Source organism: Dicentrarchus labrax, unplaced genomic scaffold (genome assembly GCF_905237075.1).
Source record: "Dicentrarchus labrax unplaced genomic scaffold, dlabrax2021, whole genome shotgun sequence".
NCBI lineage: Eukaryota > Metazoa > Chordata > Actinopteri > Moronidae > Dicentrarchus > Dicentrarchus labrax.
In genome coordinates this window covers 1,313,108-1,333,981 of record NW_026136717.1, presented here as the reverse complement: position 1 = coordinate 1,333,981, position 20,874 = coordinate 1,313,108, and the positions used below count along the sequence as shown (strand labels likewise).

Genomic DNA, 20,874 nt, shown 5'->3' with positions numbered 1-20,874 from the left:
AAAGATGTCCACTTGTGATCGGATCACCCCAAGACGCATAATAATACCAGGTGTTAACAGGCTCTATGGGACTACTGCAGTGACTCCCTTACAATTACACACTTCCTAGTACCAAAAAAGACCATAAAGAACAGCTAAGAATCTACTAAGAATTTCCTTCAATCTATGACTGAAATTACCCCACATCTCAAGAGGAAGTATTATGAAGAGCAAACATCAGCACGCATAGATTGGTATTAAACCACTATACACTAGCAATCAAAGTCAAATGTGGCACACATTCCTCATGAACATGCCATTTCATTAATGCAACAAATTCGATTTATTTGGAGTATGCTGCCAGCTCTCCCTTTTCTCTGTCCCACACTTCCACACAGAATAGATAGGACCATTATACTGAAAAGAACAGGTCTCTTGATTACCCGAATAATACAAAACCAAAGGAACACACCATGTCTTCAGTAGATTATCCTGTTGGTCAAGTGATGAGAACATGGACACCAAAATCATTCATGTCTCCTGGGTAGATCCTTGGCTCCAGTGCTTCATGCCAGTAGGCTCCATGCTGACGCAAACACATAAGCATACCACTCTGTTGCGCGATAGCAGGATCCATGTCATTTTTCCCACGCAGCCCCGCCTATACATGAAACAAACCATTGACACACAGGCACCACAAAATGATTAGTTGGTGAATCTGTCAGTCATCACTCTGTGCTTGTTGCCATGAAAATAAGACAAGTGCGATACACTTCCACATTTACACCTACACGAGCTGGTTCAGTGTTATGCTTTTAGTAAAATGCATATTTCCTGTTTCTATGCATCATACCCTAAAATTCAAGTGTCTATAAGTATAGGCTTTCGTCTTTGTACATTTTCACTTTGTGTATTTGCTTTACATTACATAAAATCACAACCACTACTGAAATGTCTTGACATTCCATCTTTTATAGTGTTTGCTCTGCTTATTACCTGACCACAGATAATTATTACAGTATCAAACCCAAAAAGCATTGTTGCAGCAGAGACACACTAGTTGGAGGCACAAAACTTTCTATTGCCTTCAACAGCCATCTTCCAGTGGCAACATCCAGTGTGTAACATTTAGGAGGATCTACTGTCAGAAATGGAATATACTGTTCATAATTTTGTGTTGATTAGAGTATAATCACCTGAACATAAGAATCACAGTGTTTTTGTTAGTGTTAAATGAGCTGGTGATAGCTACGGAGGGAGCGGGTCCTCTAATGGCATCCACCATGTTTCTACAGTAGCCCAGAATGGACAAACCAAGCACTGGCTCTATTTTTGTGGGTTTCGCAGCCACTGTAGTTTCTTGCAATCACCAACTTCACTGCCAGATGCCACTAAATCCTATACACTGGTCCTTTAAATGACTAGCACCCCTAGTGGCAGCAAGTGTAAGTTTTATAAGCACATGTTTTTTTTTTGTGTTCCTGTATTATGTTTTATGTATATATCACAATTATTATAATCTATTTTTTTTTTTTTAATGATTGACAGGGTGACTACCACAAATGCTAAATAATGCCTATTAGCCATTCAATCTCATAAGGCCAATATCTTCAAACATCTGCAAGCAATAAGGTTAACCTTAGAATGCAATAAACCTAACCATCAAATTTGTATCTAATACAACATTCTTCTAAAATGTATTTTAGGGTGGATAAAATTATAATTAATGAACTTTCAAAATACAAAAATCCCCAAGAGCCATGGGCCTAGAAGCTAGTAGTTTAAATGATAACACACCCTGTTATGACTGTAAATTTTAAAAAATGGCGTTCTGTCTTCTAAATGCCCTTGTGATATGATGTACAGAGAAATCTTAACCTTAACTTTGCAGAGCACAAGGCAGCCATCCATTATGGCAATATGGATGACATTATAAAGACAGAGGTCATGGTAAATGGAAACCTTTAGATTTATTGGTATTGAAATAGTGGTGACACATTTAATTTAAAACTTGAACTCCATGGTCTGAACGAATTGCCCAATTAGATATTAGCTGAGGTTAGGTGGATTTACAAAGGTGCCCTCATCGAATGACTGATTAAGAAATTATGAAAAAAGAATGACAATAAAGACATTTTTTATATACAATATGGGGTTATACCTGTATTACAAGATATGGATTTGTTTTATTTGTATTAAAGTATTTACTTTTTCCGCAGCCTTATATACGTTTGTGAACCCCTAAACTAGGGATCCACCAAAGTAATTGCCCCGTATGGGCTTACATAAGCATGTTCTTTATAAGAAAGACACTTTGTGTAGAAATAACAATATGCAGTTAATGTAAATCCCATTTAAATGCTAATGAAAATGACCTTAATGTAATGAGAGAGGCACAATACTGGGTCTCATTCTGTAGCAGGCTGTTTAAAAAGTCATAGCATAGAGAGTCCCTAGTGCTGAAATAAGTCTAATAAACTTACCTAATGAATTACGGATGGATTAAAAAGTCCTTTATATAAGTCACACATCACACATCTTTAAATGGTGATGAGAACATCTGTTTCCATTATCCACCATTGTTTGCATGCTTCTCATCTTTTACCGTTATTGTGACATAAAGCTTTGGCAGAAGCCTTGGTTGATGAGAAATGTAATTAATTAAATAAACGGATAATCCCTGCCAATATGTCAGACCTTTAAATCTCAGGAACTGTGAACAACCTCCCCAGTAAACTTACATACAGTAAGAGCACATGTATGTAATGCTCTGTGTTAGTGTTACTGCAGCAAATAGTCTATTGTATGGAATGGATTTAGTGTATATTATTTTTTTACAATAAAATAAATTTTTTTGAATATAGTTCCCTTTTGAGGATTGGAGCCTACCTGCTAATAAGTTTACATAAAATGAAAGGAAAGTCTAAAATATAATAAAATATATAATCTTAAATTCTACAAACAAATAAAGCCAGCGAAAAAACTCTACATTGTCACATGGAATTCAAAATGGCCAACTTTGACGGCACACCACAGACACGCCCTTCAACGTACAGTCGCAAATAGCACAACTTTTAATTTTTTAAGTGTACTGTCCAATTTTGAAGTAGATTTGATAAGTCCCCTATGAGGAGTTTGTTCAAATACAACGCAAAAAATGACCAGGGAATTCAAAATGGCCAACTTTGACGAAAAGCCATGGGCACGCCCTTCAACGTACAGTCACAAATAGTAAAAATTTTAATCAGCAACAGTTTTCTGACTGTACTGACCAATTTTGAAGCAGATCGGATAAATTCCCTAGGAGGAGTTTGTTCAAATACAAGACCACGGAATTTAAAATGGCCAACTTTGACGGCACACCATGGACACGCCCTTCAACCTACAGTCACAAATTTTAACCAGCAAATTTTTTTAAGTGTACTGTCCAATTTTGAATTAGATCTGATAAGTCCCCTATGAGGAGTTTGTTCAAATACAAGGAGAAAAATTAACCGAAAGTGAAAATTAAAAAAAAAAATGGCCAACTTCCTGTGGGGTTTGGGGTATAGGTCCAAGAGGCTTTTCTGTATGCTTGGTGCGTTACACGTGCCTACCAAGTTTCATACATATCGGTGAAACGTGGTGCTTTGCTGTAATACTGTAGGGGGCGCTACAAATGCGACAAACACAATTTTTGGTATGTGAGCTACAGGCACCAGTCTACACGTGCCCTGTGAATTTCATATTCATAACTATTATGGTCTACACAGAGTACCACTTTGTTATTTAAACTGCCACCAGAGCGCGACCTAGTGGCGGATTGTTGAATTTTTTTTTTTTAGCGACCCTCAGGGAGCCATGAGCAATCATTGTACTGAGTTTCGTTCTAATCACACGTGCCAATGCAGAGATATAAACATGGTGAACTATGGACCCAAGCTTGGTGTCACTCGGACATACCAACGTGGAGAAATGCTCCACTTCCTTTTTTGACAAAAAATCTACAGTAAGTGCTAATTTTATAACGTGCTTATTTTTTGAAATATCAAAATACTTTAAATTACTTTTTTTGCCAGGGCGGTGCCCAGATGCTACATGAAGGATTTCGTGCAAATCGGACAAAAGCGCATAGGAGGAACACAAAAACGTAGTTTATGGACATTTCGCGCTGTAGCGAAAATAAATTATAGGCGGAAATGGGCGTGGCCTATATGAGGAGATGCAGCTCCATTCACTGAACGCCTGGATATAAGGTTTTTGAATGTGCGACAAACGACGCAGAGTTATTAAGAAACAAAAAAGTCACACACTTTTCCTCTGGCCGACCTAAAAACGACACATAGAATATCTAAGTTACACCAGGCCTGACCACTTTTCCAAATAAAATTGAAATATCGTATATATGTTCAGTCAAAGTTCTGAAAAAGTCTGTTAAAATACAACACCATAAATGGCCGCTAAATCCAAAATGGCCAACTTCCTGGTGGGATTTTTTGTACGTCAGGAGATGATTCACATGTATACCACTTTTTATACTCATAGGTGAAACGTGCTGTTGGAGCTGCTCAATAGGGGGCACTGTCGAGCCATTTTACCGCGCATATATCCGAGACCCATAAATTCGCCAAGTTTGCCACGACTGACATGTGCGCAGGAGTTTCAAAGTTTCAGGACTTTTCGAATATGATAAGCCTCCAAAAAGGCAATTGTAATATAATAATAATAATAATTCCTACAGATACAATAGGGCCTTTGCACGGTCAGTGCTCGGGCCCTAATAAACTAATCCTCTTCAGTAGTTAGTAGCTGCACCCTGCTACCCCCTGCACCAACCCTGCCAATGCAGTAACTTTTTTAGGGGAGTCCAGTTGTTGTTGGAGCTGGCTAGTTGTAGTCTGTTTGACCCTTATTGAAGGATCAGACTACAAAAATGACAGACGTGGATAGCTGATGACATCAAATTCCACATTAAGGATGCCTCAAAAGAAGCTGACGGGAAGGCTACCATGTCTGAATTTTTAACTTTTGACTAGCTTGACTTGTATTGACTCATTTATGACGGGCTCCATGTCGCAATGATAGTCGACACTGCAGATCACAAGCCCGTCAAGGTGTTGTGTGGTCTGGTCCCAGCATGAGATGGCTGCAAGACACGGAAACAAGGGGGCAGTTTCCAAGACTGTTTTGGGATCTTATCATAACAAGCAGTTAGTAAGGTGTTACCATTTGGACAGAAAATGCTTATTTTTTTATTTATTTTATTTTTTTATGCTTTCCCTGTGATGGTTGGAGTTATACCGGCACACATGTATCACAATTTGAAGCGTGAGCGAGAAAGCTTTAGACAACCAAAAAAGATACCACAGCATAAACACACAAGTTGTGTTTGGTGCAGAACCATAGATAGTATTATAAAAAATGGACGTAGTCTCTGTGATGTTACCCATATGTTTCTGTTGTGAAGCTCTGGGCCAATCCAAGGGGAAAGAGGTAGAGCAATGGTGAAGCTGAAGTGGGCCAAATGAAGCCTGGTTACGGAAACCAGCAACCAGTGACAGCACAGAATTTTTTGTATCGGACTGTAAACATATTTATTTGTGCTGTAAAGTTGGGTATTTTAATATAGCACCGTATGGAGATTGACTCACTTCTGAAGCCAGCCTCAGGTGGCCATTTGAGGAACTGCAGTTTTTGACATCTTCAATGAAAGTGGCTTCAGTCACAATTCCCCTTAAAACTTATTTCTATTTTCTCTGCACAATGCCATTCCCTCCGTTTGTTCTTGGGGTTGTAAATCATTTCCTTCAATATAGAGTTTTTGAACAGGGAAGAAAATCTAAATCTACCGATTGTGGCCATTGAGATTAAATGATTTTACCACAAACCTCTGCCATTTAAATGCTGTCATGAAATACAATGTATTGGGTGGTATTTTGTAGCATAGCATTCTTATATGTATTGTTTTTTTCAGATTACACAAAGTGACTGTGTGCTGTGGAGAGGGGCACTGGCCAGAGGATGCCCACGTTCTGTGTTCTCCATGAAGAATTCAACAAGCACCCCAACCACCCTCTGAGATAATTACTGCCTGTGCAGTGCATACAAACTGTGCAACATCCCCTGGCTCCAAGATGACATTAACAAAGATAATGAAAATAATGTAGGTTAGTTGTGTTTAGTTTTTTATTTTTTTTTTGAGCATATATTACTTTTTTGTGTACAAGCTTTTAATGCTCATTCAAAGTTCTTTTCGCAATGCCATGTCATCCATGTCACCAGGGTCCATTCTTGAAGGGGAAAGCACATGGTCTGGTCTGTGCCTTTGGATAAGAACGGACCAGCCAGGGGAAGAATGAACGGCCAACAAGATGGGGTAGTGGTGTTTTCCTAGAAATAAAGAAAGATGTATTATGCTATGAATTTAGACATTTGTGTATAATCAACTAACAAATGGATAAAACTGTTTGCAATTTATTCCTGTTGCCCTTACCTTGGCAAGAACTCTAGGGTCCGTCAACCGGCACTATTTGAAGCATTACTTTCTCCAACCACTCCCTGAACCACTTCAGCAAATGTGCTTAATGGTTTAAGACCACCACCTGTACAATGTAGCATTGGTCATGAATAATGTGTTATCTGAGGCAGTATGCATAATTCAGAATAGGGTAATATACGCTTACCAGTTGCTGCAGTTGTTTGTAAGCCACAATTCCCTCATGACAAGATATACCAATTTTAGCATTTTAGTCAATAACCATAGAAGTAAAGCTGGACACAATATTGTTATCTTCCCATGTTTTCTTTTATCTACATTTCACAATGCAGGCTTTCCTTTGATTTAATGTTTTGTATCATGAAAAAAATCTACATCATTAAATTGGATGTGACTTGGGACAACAAAATTCTACACATATTTTAAAGAATTCTTTAAAGAATGAGTTATTCAAGTCCACATGAAACATGAAGCAGAGTTCTGCTGCTTCCGCATACGCGTTTCCTGTAAAATCCGGCAGCTACAGATGGACTTGTCACAGTAGCCAATAGCTCCCAGTGAACAGCATGCCAAACCCGGGTCCGAATGCAGCATCCAATACCGACAGAGGACAGATTGACCACAGGGAATAAAGAACCAAGGTTTTTTGTTAGACAGGTTTGGCTCCTGGCACCCCAGGGCTAAGTCAGCTAATGATAGCTGCATGAGCTAACCATTTGTCTGCTGTCGCTTCTGAGGTTGCGTTCACGGAGGTTCCGCAGCATGCTAACAGCAGCTACAGCAGCAGCTGCAGGGGGTCAGCCCTATGTTCCCACAGCCCAATGGTCCCACAGCCCTAGCTAAGAATTTCTTTTTTCACTGAACATTAGGCTCTATGTTCCCACAGCCCTATGTTCCCACATTTCTAGGACATTTTCAAAACTAGGTCTTGTGTTCCTACATTGGATTAGGGTTAGGGTTTAAGGTTAGGGTTAGGGAATAGGTTGGGTTTAATTGGCTACCAAATTGGGAGAAAGGGGGATAAAATCTGATACAGATTTATGAAAAAGGAAATGTGGGAACATAGGGCCTAATTTTGAAAAAAATCTTAGAAATGTGGGAACACAGCGCTGTAGGGAACATAGGCACGCTCCCAGCTGGAGGACATAAGAGGGAAAACCCCCCAAAAAAATGTCTCCGTAAAATATTATCCAGTTTCACCCATATCATAAAAGGTGCATCTCAAATTAGAATTAAATTAGAATATCATTGAAATGTTGATTTATTTCAGTAATAAAATTTAAAAAGACTATATATATATATATTCATTACACACAGAGTGAATTATTTCAAGTGTTTATTTATTTTCATCTTCCTTTTGCTGGCAAGCTTTATGGAGATGCTGATTTCATTTTCCAGCAGGACTTGGCACCTGCCCACGCTGCCAATACCTGGTTTAATGACCATGGTTTTACTGTGCTTGATTGGCCAGCAAACTCGCCTGACCTAAACCCCATAGAGAATCTATGGGCTATTGTCAAGAGGAAGATGAGAGACACCAGACCCAACAATGCAGACGAGCTCTTGGCTGCTATCAAAGCAACATGGGCTTCCATAACACCTCATCAGTGCCACGGGATGATCGCCTCCATGCCATGCGCATTGATGCAGTAATTCATAAAAAAGTAGCCCTGACCAAGTATTGAGTAGGCTGACATTTCTGTATTAAAAATCCTTTTTATTATGTAATATTCAAATTTAGATACTGAATTTTGGGTTTTCATTAGCTGTAAGCCATAATAATCAAAATTAAAAGAAATAAAGGCTTGAAATATTTCACTCTGTGTGTAATGAATCTATATAATATGAGTTTGACTTTTTGAATTGAATTATTGAAATAAATGAACATTTCTATAATATTAAAATTTATTGAGATGTACCTGTATATGTTTTTGTACAGTAATCAGTGACGCTTAGCTCCGGCCCAAAGCCATGCTGTTGCTAGCTAGCTAACTACTGAATATTCTATTGAAGCTCTGTGTTGCTAAAAGCTGAAGATTTATTGATGGGTCGATGTCATGACATTATTGATTGATAGTGCCTGGTTCACGCATTACAATTTGTTATAGAAGAAGACAAAAAAATCCTTGGATTTCGATACAAGAATACATTGGGAAGAAGAAATTGAGTTTTTTTGTACATTTTCCATACATTGTTAAATAGGGGTGCAACATGACAAGAAGTGTAATCTTACATGGGTTAAAAAGGCATTTTCCATTTCATCTAGATTTCATCTTATTATTTATGAGTCTTTTGTTTAAAGTGAAGTCATGTGACACCACTGGGCCCAAAAATACTTTTTGCCATATACAAAAGAACGAAAAATAATAATAATAATAAAATGAATGATTGAGAATAACACACATCTTAAAATGAGTCTTTGAAATAGTACAATTTCAGCTATATATTAAAGACCACAGAGATCTGTATCAAGATATCAAGATACTATTTTTGTCCCATTCATGTGGGTGGGGAGTTGGTCCAGCTCAGCCAGGAAAAGGGATGTGTCATCGCCTGAGAAATATAGAGTAGAAAGTAGAAATACATATTTTTGGCATATGCACTGGGTACGCATCTTTCACTGTATGTTTGGGGCCATTATTGGATGTTGCATCCAGTGTTTAATGGTACATTTAAAGTGGAAACCTTTTCTCTTTTTCAGTGTCTGTGGGACAAGTGGCTTGTGACGGCACCCACCTGTCACCACCAGTCACGTGGCCACATTCTTAATTATGCATAACTTTAAGCCTTAATATAATTCAAACAAGTGAGTTGTATAAAAATTCACCCCCACTCACTGCTTGAGCCAGCTTCAAGTAGCCGTTAGAGGAACTGCAGTTTTTGGCACTTCAGTGTTGGCTTCATCTGACTTCAGCTGGCTCTGTCCAGACAACAGCGAACTCTGCTCCACTCAAGTTGCAAAATGTACATAAATATATTTATTCAGCTCCTTTTTATTGGACAACTTCACGTTTATACGTGTCAAAAAAATAGACTTAAAAGTAAAGTATTGGTGAGCAGCCATATGGAGAACAGAGATGTAGGGTGTCAGATCCATAGACAAAAGACTTGTTTGTAACTAAGGATTTAAAATTCACTCGTCATCTGCTATCAGAAACATCTCTAAATCCACAGAGGGACACAGATTTTAGAGATTATTTTATAACATCTAAAGTAATAAAAATGGCACAGGACAAACCAATTATCGATCGTCCCTTCAATCGTCAATATAAGATCCAAGTGGTACAGGTCTAATAAAGATGCCCTCTAAAAATAATTTAACCGCATTAATGTATGCAACACCATGTGAATGTAGCTGTGTAAACCAGTTTGTAATGTTTACACGACATTCAGAAAACTGGATTTTGCTGCAACACAAGTGCATGTAAATGCAGTGAATGCTGGTGGCCCAAACTGCTGCTGTACAATGAATGAGGGTCACAGGGAGGAGAGGATGGGTGTGGGGGATGGGTGGGGGGGATTATGCATGTGTCATTACACCCACAGACATCTGTGGGTGTAATAAATATGATGAAACAGTGGAAGGGAGAGGTGATGGGACAGCAGAAATGAAAGCTTTTTTGTGTCCACTCTGCCCAATTTCAGAGAGGAAGAGTGAGGCATCCCTCTACACACACACACACACACACACACACACACACACACACACACACACACACACACACACACACACACACACACACACACACACACACACACACACACACACACACACACACGCACACTGACTGAGCCCTGTTTGACTTTGCAGTAGTTCATCACGAATCAGACCTATCTGCAAACAATAAAACTGCTCAGGCAGACAACAATCTCCTCTACCTCCTCCTGCTCTCCTTCTAGCCTCCTCCAAACCCTCCACCTTCTCCTAGCCTCCTCCTGACCTTTCACCTCCTCCTCGCCTCCTTCTATTTTAGCCTAAACCTTACTCCTCATCTCCTAACGTCCACCTAGCCTCATTATTCAGCTCCTCTCAACACCCCCCACCCCCTTCTTCCCAAACATCCCCACCATCCCCCTCCTCCTAAATCTATCCCTCCCTTCACCCCCCCTCTCTTGTCCACCTCCATTGGCCTCCCCTCTGCACTGCAGCACCTATACAGTCATTAATCTCCAAGGTCCCTTCAGTGCGACACACAATGCACGTGTGTGTGTGTGTGTGTGTGTGTGTGTGTGTATGAGGAACACCGTGTCACATTTAACACTCCCTAAAGAGTCACATGTACTATTAAAGGTAGATTTATACTTTGCATATTGGTGTTCCTAACGGTCCACGTGACGTCAGTTTTTGTTAGCTGAAGCAAATCTGCACAGTAAAAAAAGATTTGTATTATTTATAATACGAATGTAATATAATATAATATAAAGAGTATATAGTATAGTATATAGTCCCTATATCCAGGGACCCGTTTCTTCCATTCCCTCTCATGTTAAAGAGTAACTTAACCCTAAAAACACTTTTTTAAGCTCAATTTATTACTGATTTGAATTTAATATATTTTGCTGTAAAACTGCATTGCAACCACCCCCTGCCGGTTGCTCACCAGTATTGACTGATTTGGTGGCAGCTTTCATTTCCAACCAACTCGTGCTTCTATAAAACCAACGTCTCCACTCTGCAGACTGTGGTCTTCTACATAGCTGCAGCCCCTACTACAGACACTGGATAATTAGCCTCTTTGGGTCACAAGATTAGTTACTGTTACAACACAGGTAAAACACAGAAAGTTTTACAAACAGCGATGAATGTGCTTCTAGTGACTATAAAAGTAATTTGAAAGTGAACTAAAACTCTCTGTGTTCACACTGCAGAGTTTCAATTCACTTCATGTCCTTCAAATTGAACATACGTTATTGACAGCTATCATCTGGCTTTGGATTAGAGGATATGGAGTCATCATTCCACATCCTTTCCACAACTTTCCACAATGCTAATGGAATTTTTCCCATCCGGATTGTCTTTCCAGAAAAGCTGATGCTTAGCTCTGTGACTCCAATGTCATGGTATTTCTTTGGCTGTATTTATATGCAGCATCATTGCACAACCCTCCACTCCATGTAGTTCATCAGCTACAGATTGATCAAACCATTCACAGCAATACATCATAGCTAACCACATACTGTATGACAACAGCATGGGTTGATCTTAACTGTATGTTCAAAGATGGCGGTCAAAGATGTGGAAGTGTCACACTGACATCATAACACGGCAAAATCCAGTTTATTACCGACCTTTTATTACCAGACTTCTTGCTTGACATGTATTAGAGTCCGACCAATATATGGCTTAGCAGATATTATCGGTCGATATTGGTCTATCTCAGACATATCAATATACATGTGATTTTATTTTGGTATATAACGCAGAACAAATGCTTGCGGTAATTCAATAGTCAATATTCTATATTTTCCATCTAAAATGAGTATCAGTACTCTCATATATCACAAGCTCTATGATGCAGTATGTTCCCATCCCCTGTCTACATCCACTGCTGGTTATCCCGCTCCTGCTTGCATGGGGAAAGAGAGGCAGCGAGGCTGGACTGTGTGAGTAAATGTGTTGACAAAAGTGGAAAGAATAGGATGTCCATGTTGTGTTTCCCTATTTTTTCTCTCCCTTCCATGATTAATACAATAATGCCTCCACGCTTTCAATTCCAAATACCAAACTGTCAAAAGACATCAGATCAGTGTCTCTCTCTCTCTCTCTCTCTCTCGCTCTCTCTCGCTCTCTCTCGCTCTCTCTCTCCATTTCTGAGTCACTGTGCAAAACAAAGAGGCATATAAGCAATGGTAAGAGTATGATGATGATGGTTACAGAGGTGAACTAATCTTATATATATATCATATCATCCACTGTGCAGCTCCTCTCAGCTCTACAAAGCCTTTTAGCCTATTAGCACACTGTTTTGATTTTAGCAGCAAGCAGCTGCTTAGCAAAAAAGTTAAAAAAGCTAATTAATCAGAAATTTTTTCTCAGTGTTTGGTGGAAACTAAAAAGAAAGTGAGTATTGGACCTAAAGGAAAATTCTGGAACCTGGCATTGAGCTACAGTCTCATAAAGCAACATGCATCAGTTGTCCCTGAAGTAGCTCCCCATATGCAGTTATCTACAACAGCTGACTCAGAGATAATAATACCTGTGCATTAATGTCCCGTCATATTGACAACATAATGTTCCAGTTAAATCTTCAGAAGAACGAAGCAAACATGATGAATCTTGTATCTATATGCTTTTCTATGTAGATGATTATTACGGGTAAACACTTTAGCAAGGTTGTGTCAGATTACTTTGAAATATAATCGGTTACTGAATACAAACTACATGGCAATTTTTTAAATGAGTAATCTAAGTCTATATCAAGCTTCATGTGTGTCAGCCACATGAAAGTACTCTAATATGTTTGTGTTGTTGTGTCATTTTTTTTTTTTGCTTTGCACCTCATACTAAAAGAAATGTAAACTGACACTAAAATTTCCCACAAAAATTCTCAAAACATTTCATTGCCATTAATATGAATTTAGAATATTCAACATTTACAAAACACACGAAAATCTCGTACGGCCCTATTTGAGGCCAGTGTTTGGTTTGTCCCTTCTGGGCTACTACAGAAACATGGCAGAATCCATAGCATTTGTAGATAAAAACAGTTCATTCTAAGGAAACAAAAACACAACAATCCTATTTTCAGGTGATTAGACACTAATGAAAACATTCCTATGAATATTACATTCCATTTATGACAATATATCCTCCTAAATATCACACACTGGACCTTTAATCTAAGGCCACATGCAGGACTTTCCTCAAAATGTTCATTGTTTACAACATAAATAAAAAAGGAATAAAAACTCAAATTATCAATAGGGGATAAAATATTACAAATACAAATATGAGTTAAGTCCTTATTAACAAAACTGGCAACCTGAGAGGAGTAATTTATAGAGCAGGACATATTCAGCATTTAGAATTGGTCAAATTAAATGACACTTCATAAAAATATGTTTCATAATGTTATAGTCATATTTTAAATCAAGTGATCCTTGACAACGTAACTATAATCTAATTAAATTTTTTTTCAAATGTAGTCTGAACTGATTATAGCAATTTTTTTGTAATCTGATTACAGGTAACCATTTGCTATGGCTTTACATGTAGAAGAATTATCCATAAGCAATCTCGGTACTGTCCCTCCATTTTGTGCACTCTCATGTAGAGTAGTGTGTCCCATTTCTGTTTGGGATGAAGGGGCAGTGGTTATCTAGAGTCCAGATGGTCCGCCAAATGGAGCACTTCCACATGCATAGTCAAATCAAGTGGGAGAAGAATTTTCCCAGAATGCACTGCAACTGCGGCTGAGGAATGGCTAAAAATGTGTACACGGCACATGTAGCCTAAATATCTTCGTATTATGTAAAACATGTAATCACATGGAATGAGTGTTACACAGATTTTTTTATGATGAGCACCAACAGTGTGTTCTGCCAGTAGAAGATACGATGGGTGACCCGGCCCCAACTACTACAGCCTCTGTATAAGTCTAGTTTCTGTTGACCACTACTGCATCCCAACTCATACTTACAGGTCCACCCCATGGCCCTCCATACCAAAGGTCCATTACCCAATCAAGAGCACTTTGAGACGAGTGATAGGGTTACGGGAGAAGTAATGCGATAGTGCCCATGTCTGTTCATCTCACATGAGTCTTTCATATCTACTTACACGCTTAGTGGGCCTATAAGGTAAAACTACACAACGTCTAGATTCTCGTTTTGCTGAAACATTTATGAGTCTGAGACTAATCACTCTGAGTGGATGTTTCCTCTTGTAGTGAAGCCCAGTGTGAAGTCCATACATGTAGGCTACCACATAAGCATACATGTAGGGCTCAAGCAGATGCCGTTTTTGCCCTTTTTCTGGTCTGCTTTTTTTTATTAAATAAAAATGCTTACAATAGGGTTGCAGCAATATACCAATATTATGGTACAGCATAGTATGAAAATTGACAATTATCATACCTTACATTTGCTTATCTACAAAACTGAATTCTATCATATCATTGTTATTAAACACATATACTGAATAGATAAGGAGTCTCAAACTCAAATTGTCTTGGGGCTACTGTTGGTATTGTTCTCATAGGAGGCCCACTTCAGCGTTCAAGTACTACAAGAAATTGCAATATTCTGAAAATATTTCCATTACTACAAAAAAAATGCAGAGAGCTGTTTCTACACATTTCATTTTATCAACATGTTACTGGCTAAGATTATCAGGTATGTCAGATTGTAATGTGCATGGAATAATGGAATTACACGACTTTTCTCTTTCTCTAAATGTTGGCATTGGCCATGGAAAAACCCATACTCATATATAATACCCATTAAAAGTATATTTTGAGGTCTATCTCAAGTCACATCTGTCAGGGCATAATATTTTTTGAGATTATAATGAAGCATTTGTTCAACCAAAAAACCCCGTTTTCATTCCTTTAATGTGGAGGCCCTAAACGGTCATTGATTTTTAAAAAAAGGCTGTTATCTAATGATCACATGTTAATTATTTTGTTATTTTGGGATAACAGGTTAATTTATCTTGTTGTCTCAACAAAAAAATGAAATAAACATTTCATAAGATTCAGAAGAGTGGACATACATATACCACTCTGTAGGGAGTTTCAAAACACCCTTAGCCATAGACAACCACCCACCTAGAGCCGAAGGGTCTGTCCTAAGTTTCTGCCTCTTAAAAAAGGCAGTTATTCCTTGCCCCCGTCGTCAAGTGCTTGCTCATGGTGGTACTGTTGGGTCTCTGTAAATAATGTTATAAAGAGTTCGGTCTAGACCTGCTCTATTTGAAAAGTGTCCTGAGATAACTTCTGTTATGAATTGGCGCTATACAAATAAAACTGAATTGAATTGTGTTGTATTACAGACTGTTGCACAGCAAGTTCACATGCTGACTCTAGCATGTCTTCAATCAGCAATTCATCATCAGTAGTCAGTAATTGTTAGCATGTATGTTATGCTAACTGTAAGCACTACAACATTTAAATTAATTTGATGCATTGACACAGCATTGCGGCAGAATGGAAAATGGTATAATCCTGGTATATGACCTTAAAGACAAACTTTTATATAAAAAACTGTCATATTTGATGAAACTTCAGAAAAAAAATCAGGTTCCTCTGCTCCTAATGGCATTTGTAAAAATCCACCGGGCCTGAATGAAAACAACCAATCAGAGCCAAGAAAGACAGTTAATTGTTGAGTCTCATTCCCAGGTTCTTAAATACCAATGCCGGGAATGAGGCTCAACAATCAACTATCTTCAAGCCTCCAACCTAAAGTGTCCCTGTATATTTCTTGGCTCTGATATACACCTATAATAGCCATCAAAAACCAAAATCTCATATACTGATCTCAGTGTGGCATAAAACTGTGGGATGTGAAGGCATCAAGAGGAAATATGGTCCCAACTTGCATCCGTTTGTTCCATCACGGGTTAATCCTGCCAGGATTGGATGATAACAGTATTCGCAAGATGGAAACTGGTAAATACTGTAACTCCCTGGTGACATCAGTCCCAATCCAGGAGTGTTTTGTCAGGATCTAGTACAAATGAAGCCCTGGTTGTCTGCGGCTTACTGGTTTGAAAAAGAAAACTCTAAATATAGAAACATAGCTGTAGACTGCATCCTCATCTTCACCTGCCACGAGGTGTTTGTTTTGTTGTTATTGTGATTATTAAGTGTAGCTGAGGGTGACAATGCATACCTTAGAGAGAGTTTTACATATTGTAAAAATGTATAGAAGATAAACCTGTTTGATTCACAAGTATATGGCAACACACCCTGACCACCCTTGTATCAATATAGCCTCACTGGGCCATAGATTTTTCATCTCTTTTTATTCAATGTATTGGTTGATATCAATAGATGTGTTTGCCACACAAACTTGACCTTGTTTTCTACCCAGTGCTTGCAGCGCTTAATGCTTATGTCTATGAGGAGCACTGCCGAGGACCAATGACACTACTTAATAATGTTGCCCATGCTGCTACTATAGCTGTCTTGATCTATTTAGGTTCAATAGAAGTTATCTCAGGACACTTTTCTAATAGAGCTGGTGTAGACCAAACTCCTTATAACATAATTTACAGAGACCCAACAGTACCACCATGAGCAAGCACTTGGCGACGGCGGCAAGGACAAACTGCCTTTTAAGTGGCAGAAACCTAGGACAGATCCTTCGGCTGGGTGGTCATCTGCCTCAACATGCCAGTTTAAGCACTTCAAAAGTAAGTGCCAAATCCAACTAAATGGGTACTAGGGGAGTAAAGACTTATCAATAAGAGTCAGAAATCGATTTTAACTAGATCAGTACACGGACCCCAAGATGGATTTAAATGTACCATGAACCTGTCAATGATCCAATTCTAATGTTATGATGTTATATCGTATGCCATTGCATCAAACCAAATTGTTCCATAGCCCATGTATCTAGACATCAAATTGTCTTAGAAGGGAGAGATGCACACCCCTAATAAGTACCAATATCAATCTGGTAGGTTTTGGATCATGTTTAGGGAGGATGGGGCACAAGTTAAACCCTGGTGTAAAAAGTAGAGCCCTGAAGACAGGTAATCACTGGAATGGCTAGACACCGCATCCTGACCTGCCATCACAGGGTAGATGTTTCTGTTATTGTGTCCAAAGATTTGATTAAATTTGCCTTGATAAACATCAATAAGATAGCAAATTCATTACTCACTATGTCAATAGTCTAATTTGATAGCACTGGAATATTTTGTGTAATCAGGTAGCGCATCATCCCGCAAAAATATAGGTATCAATCCCAGTCTGGGATGTTCTGGATCGGGTCCCAGTGTGTCTGGCTGACTAGTTTGGGAACTAGAAGCCTGAAATTATTCCTCATCGTTATCAGTGCTAAGGTGCTTCTGCGATTTTGTTATAATTTACAGACATTACAGAATCTTAACCAGAAAACTATGACCTAAATAATTACCTCTACGTGTATAACATAAAAACAACAAAAAACAAATAAGAACCTCTTGGACCATATTTATTTGTTATTACATTATTGTAAGATGTATGCTGCTTACAGTTGTTCCAATACCAGTATCAGAAATTCCTCTGATACTGCCTAAAATGCGGTTTCGGGTGTCGGCAAGTACGTTTGTCTGTGCACTGATCCGATACTACGTAATGTATTAACCCCTTTTTTCCCCCCAGGAATGTAGTCATGACATGCCCTTCTCTGATTTTGACAAAGAGTTTAACCTGAGCCAGACCACACAACAATGATCATACAGGCTTAGTAGAATAGGCTTGTTAAAAAGTAAAATAAATAAAGCACTTGTATCAGTACAGGTATCAGAATCAGTATTGGGAGGGAGTAAATGGTATTGAAACATCTCTTAGTTCATTATTCAACAGAAAATTAATTGACAACATTCGACTGTTGGTTGGACAAAAGAAGTAAGTTGAAAACGTCAACTTGAGCCTTAAGGAAATTCTCTTGACCATTTTTCTCTATTTTGTAATAATTATTAAAATTTTTGAATTTTCACTTTTACTGCAAATGTATACAGCTCCAAATATCGATTATGCGTTTCCTTGATTACTAAATCGGTATCTGCATCCGCCCTGAGAAAACCATATTGGTCGATCCCCTATTTTACCTAAATTCCCATACACATTGGTAATTTCTTAACACATTATGTAAATGATTGTAATAAGGAACAAAACTGCAGATAATTTTCTTATTTAAATCTCAGCACAAAAGATTAAAAAATGTCACTACAAACTCAATTGTTTAGAAAAATACATTTAAAAAGTGCTGTGTGTATTGTGCTTGACAAACTCAAATTCAGGTCCAGTGTGTAGGATTTAATGGCATCTAGTAGTTGCAGATCACAACTCCCTTACTTCACTCTCCCCTTCCAAGTGCAAAGAAGAAACTATGGAGGCCATATAAACAGCTCATTCTGAGGTAACAAAAACATAACTATTTTTATATTCAGATGATTATACACTAAGGAAAACATTATACAATAACCAACAGTACATAATATTATATTCAATTTTCCTTCTAAATTTTACACACTGGAACTTTAAATAAAATCAAACTCAAATAACTATCCTTACAGAATATTACAGCTGCACCAAATGTAATGTCATTTTATCAGATCTGCTAATGTGCGACAACTGAAAATAACAGAGACCCCTGGAGCCCTCAAAATGTTATCCAATAGACACCCATCTGACACAGCCAAAAAAACATTAGAAATGTATGAACAAAACCTGAACATTATACCCAGGGGCGGACCTAAATGCAAATGCCATTAGGAGCACTAGGAGGAGCCAGAGGAAACCAGATTCACAGATGATCTGTCTCAGGTACTACTGTCAGGATATAGTGAAAGTTCAGCAAATATGACAAAAAATATTTGTATTAAAAAGGTACCTACTGCAGCTTTAACACATTAATTTAGATGAATTCTAAAAATGAAAATTAGCACATATACTTTAAAATTGTAAAAAGAAAATGTCTTAAGATTTGATAAAACAGTGCCGATTTCTAAAGCCACCTTTAGATATAGCTATTCAATTCTATACTAATGTGCCACACTAATGAGTTCATATATCTTAATTTGGGGGCAACTATTTCCAAGCAAGTAGCCTATTGATATATTGATTTCAATTAAATCAGCATATAATTCTGCCACCCCTTAAAGCCTCCATGACACCCTCTATGACTATTTCTCTAGATCCGCCCCTGATTCTCTTAAAAGTAGTGTTTTCAATGGTTTTTGCATTGAATTACAAGTCACTTTTTCAGTATTTTGAGTTAAATCTGTCTGCTTAATCATTCATTATGTTGTATTACAAGAGCAGATAAACGGACATTGACAAACAGAATATGATAACGACCTTAATGCCATGTCAGAAGGCATTGCATGTTTAGCAAGCTGCCTCTTACATGCACATATAGAATTTTCCAAGGTTTGAGCTGCATATTGAGCGGTGCTCTGTGTCGTCATTAGTGACACCGCCGCGATAACCGAGCAGAGGAGATGAAAAAGAGCCGAAATAATCCGACAAGGTCACTATCCTGTCATTATTGAGGAGCCTAGCATACATTTTAAGCACATTACATAATCCCAATGGAGATGCACATCAAACAATATCATAAAACCCCATACGTCACAATGAACCCAGCGGGCCTACTAAGCACCACTGAACACCGCACGCGCTCCATAGCCCATATAGGGATGGTAATTTTCCTTCAGACAACCTAAAGGACAGCGCGGAGTCATCCGTTATCTAACCGGCAGCCGCTCTCCAGCTGTCCGTTCTGCGGGCTCTTACCGCGGGGTGATGGTCGGCGGTGGTGTACTTGGCGTCGCTGGTCGCTGGAGGAGACAGGATGAGAGATCGCGGCTTGATGCACGAGCTGCACAGTTCCGGTGATGAATGAAAGACGGACAGACCGGCTTCTGTCGAAGGTCCGCTGGAGACTCAACACGAACCACAAGCCCCGCCCCTTCCCAGTTCTCTACGTCAAGCCTCCGTACTGGAGTCACTGGAGCGGCTCAGCATCACCGCAGCCCTCCCCCCTCTGCTATCTGAGGGTGTGTGTGTGTGTGTGTGTGCGTGTGTGTGTGTGAGTCAGTATCAAAGGGACGTGATGAGACTTCCAAGAGGCTCGAGCAGTTTGGTTGTACACCTCAATTCTGATTTTTTCTGCACTTTTTATTGAAGCCCATTTCCACCAATGTGATGGGGGGGGGAGAAAAGAAACTTTTTCAAAATATTGACTTAGTATTTCAGAATAATGAGAAACCTAGTATTTGAGTAGGCCTATCTCATACTAAGTCAAAATATTGAGATACTAAATCACTAGTTTCAGAAAGTTTCTCTTTATAATGACTTACAAAATCTTTTTATCTATTTATTTTTTGTCACATTGGCAGACATTTTCCTAAATGGATATGGCGCTAAAAGCTATGGAGATAAATGAATGAACGCTCCACCGAAGTGGCCTCTTTCTGACCCGAATGACAAAAAGAATGTTTACTCATGTATTTTTAGATCTCTCTCTTTAAAGTTATTTTAAAATGATTTGTTCACTAAATTTGATGCAGAATCTGTAGGCATTGATGATCATGTGTGAGCTTCTTAAAGAGGTGCCCCAAGGATCTATTCTTGGGCCACTGCTTTTTGAGTGTAGGATTCAGTGGCATCTAAGATAAGATAAGATAAGATAAGATGTTCCGTCATCAACACAACAAATGTAGTGCAAAGAGCAAAGAAAAAATAATTAAATTTTTTATTAGT

General features: G+C 38.5%; 1 protein-coding gene and 1 long non-coding RNA gene across 5 annotated transcripts in view; both read right to left on the bottom strand.

Annotated features, from left to right (window-relative positions):
• Nucleotides 1-20,124, bottom strand: part of nat16 (N-acetyltransferase 16) — a 40,537-nt gene extending 20,413 nt beyond the window's left edge. For 2 of the 3 annotated variants that reach the window (XR_007880296.1, XM_051375239.1), the window contains exons 1-2: nt 19,906-20,124; nt 452-640 (exon numbers count right to left, since the gene is read on the bottom strand). Coding sequence is in view for 1 of the 3 variants with exons in the window: in XM_051375239.1 (XP_051231199.1) it covers nt 452-510 (59 nt within the window). In the remaining 2 variants the exon portion in view is untranslated. The remainder of the gene's footprint in view (nt 1-451; nt 641-19,905) is intronic. The other variant, XM_051375240.1, reaches the window with a different exon arrangement.
• The window catches only part of LOC127349486 (uncharacterized), a 228,663-nt gene that overhangs the window by 142,898 nt on the left and 64,891 nt on the right, over nt 1-20,874 (bottom strand). The window lies entirely within an intron of this gene.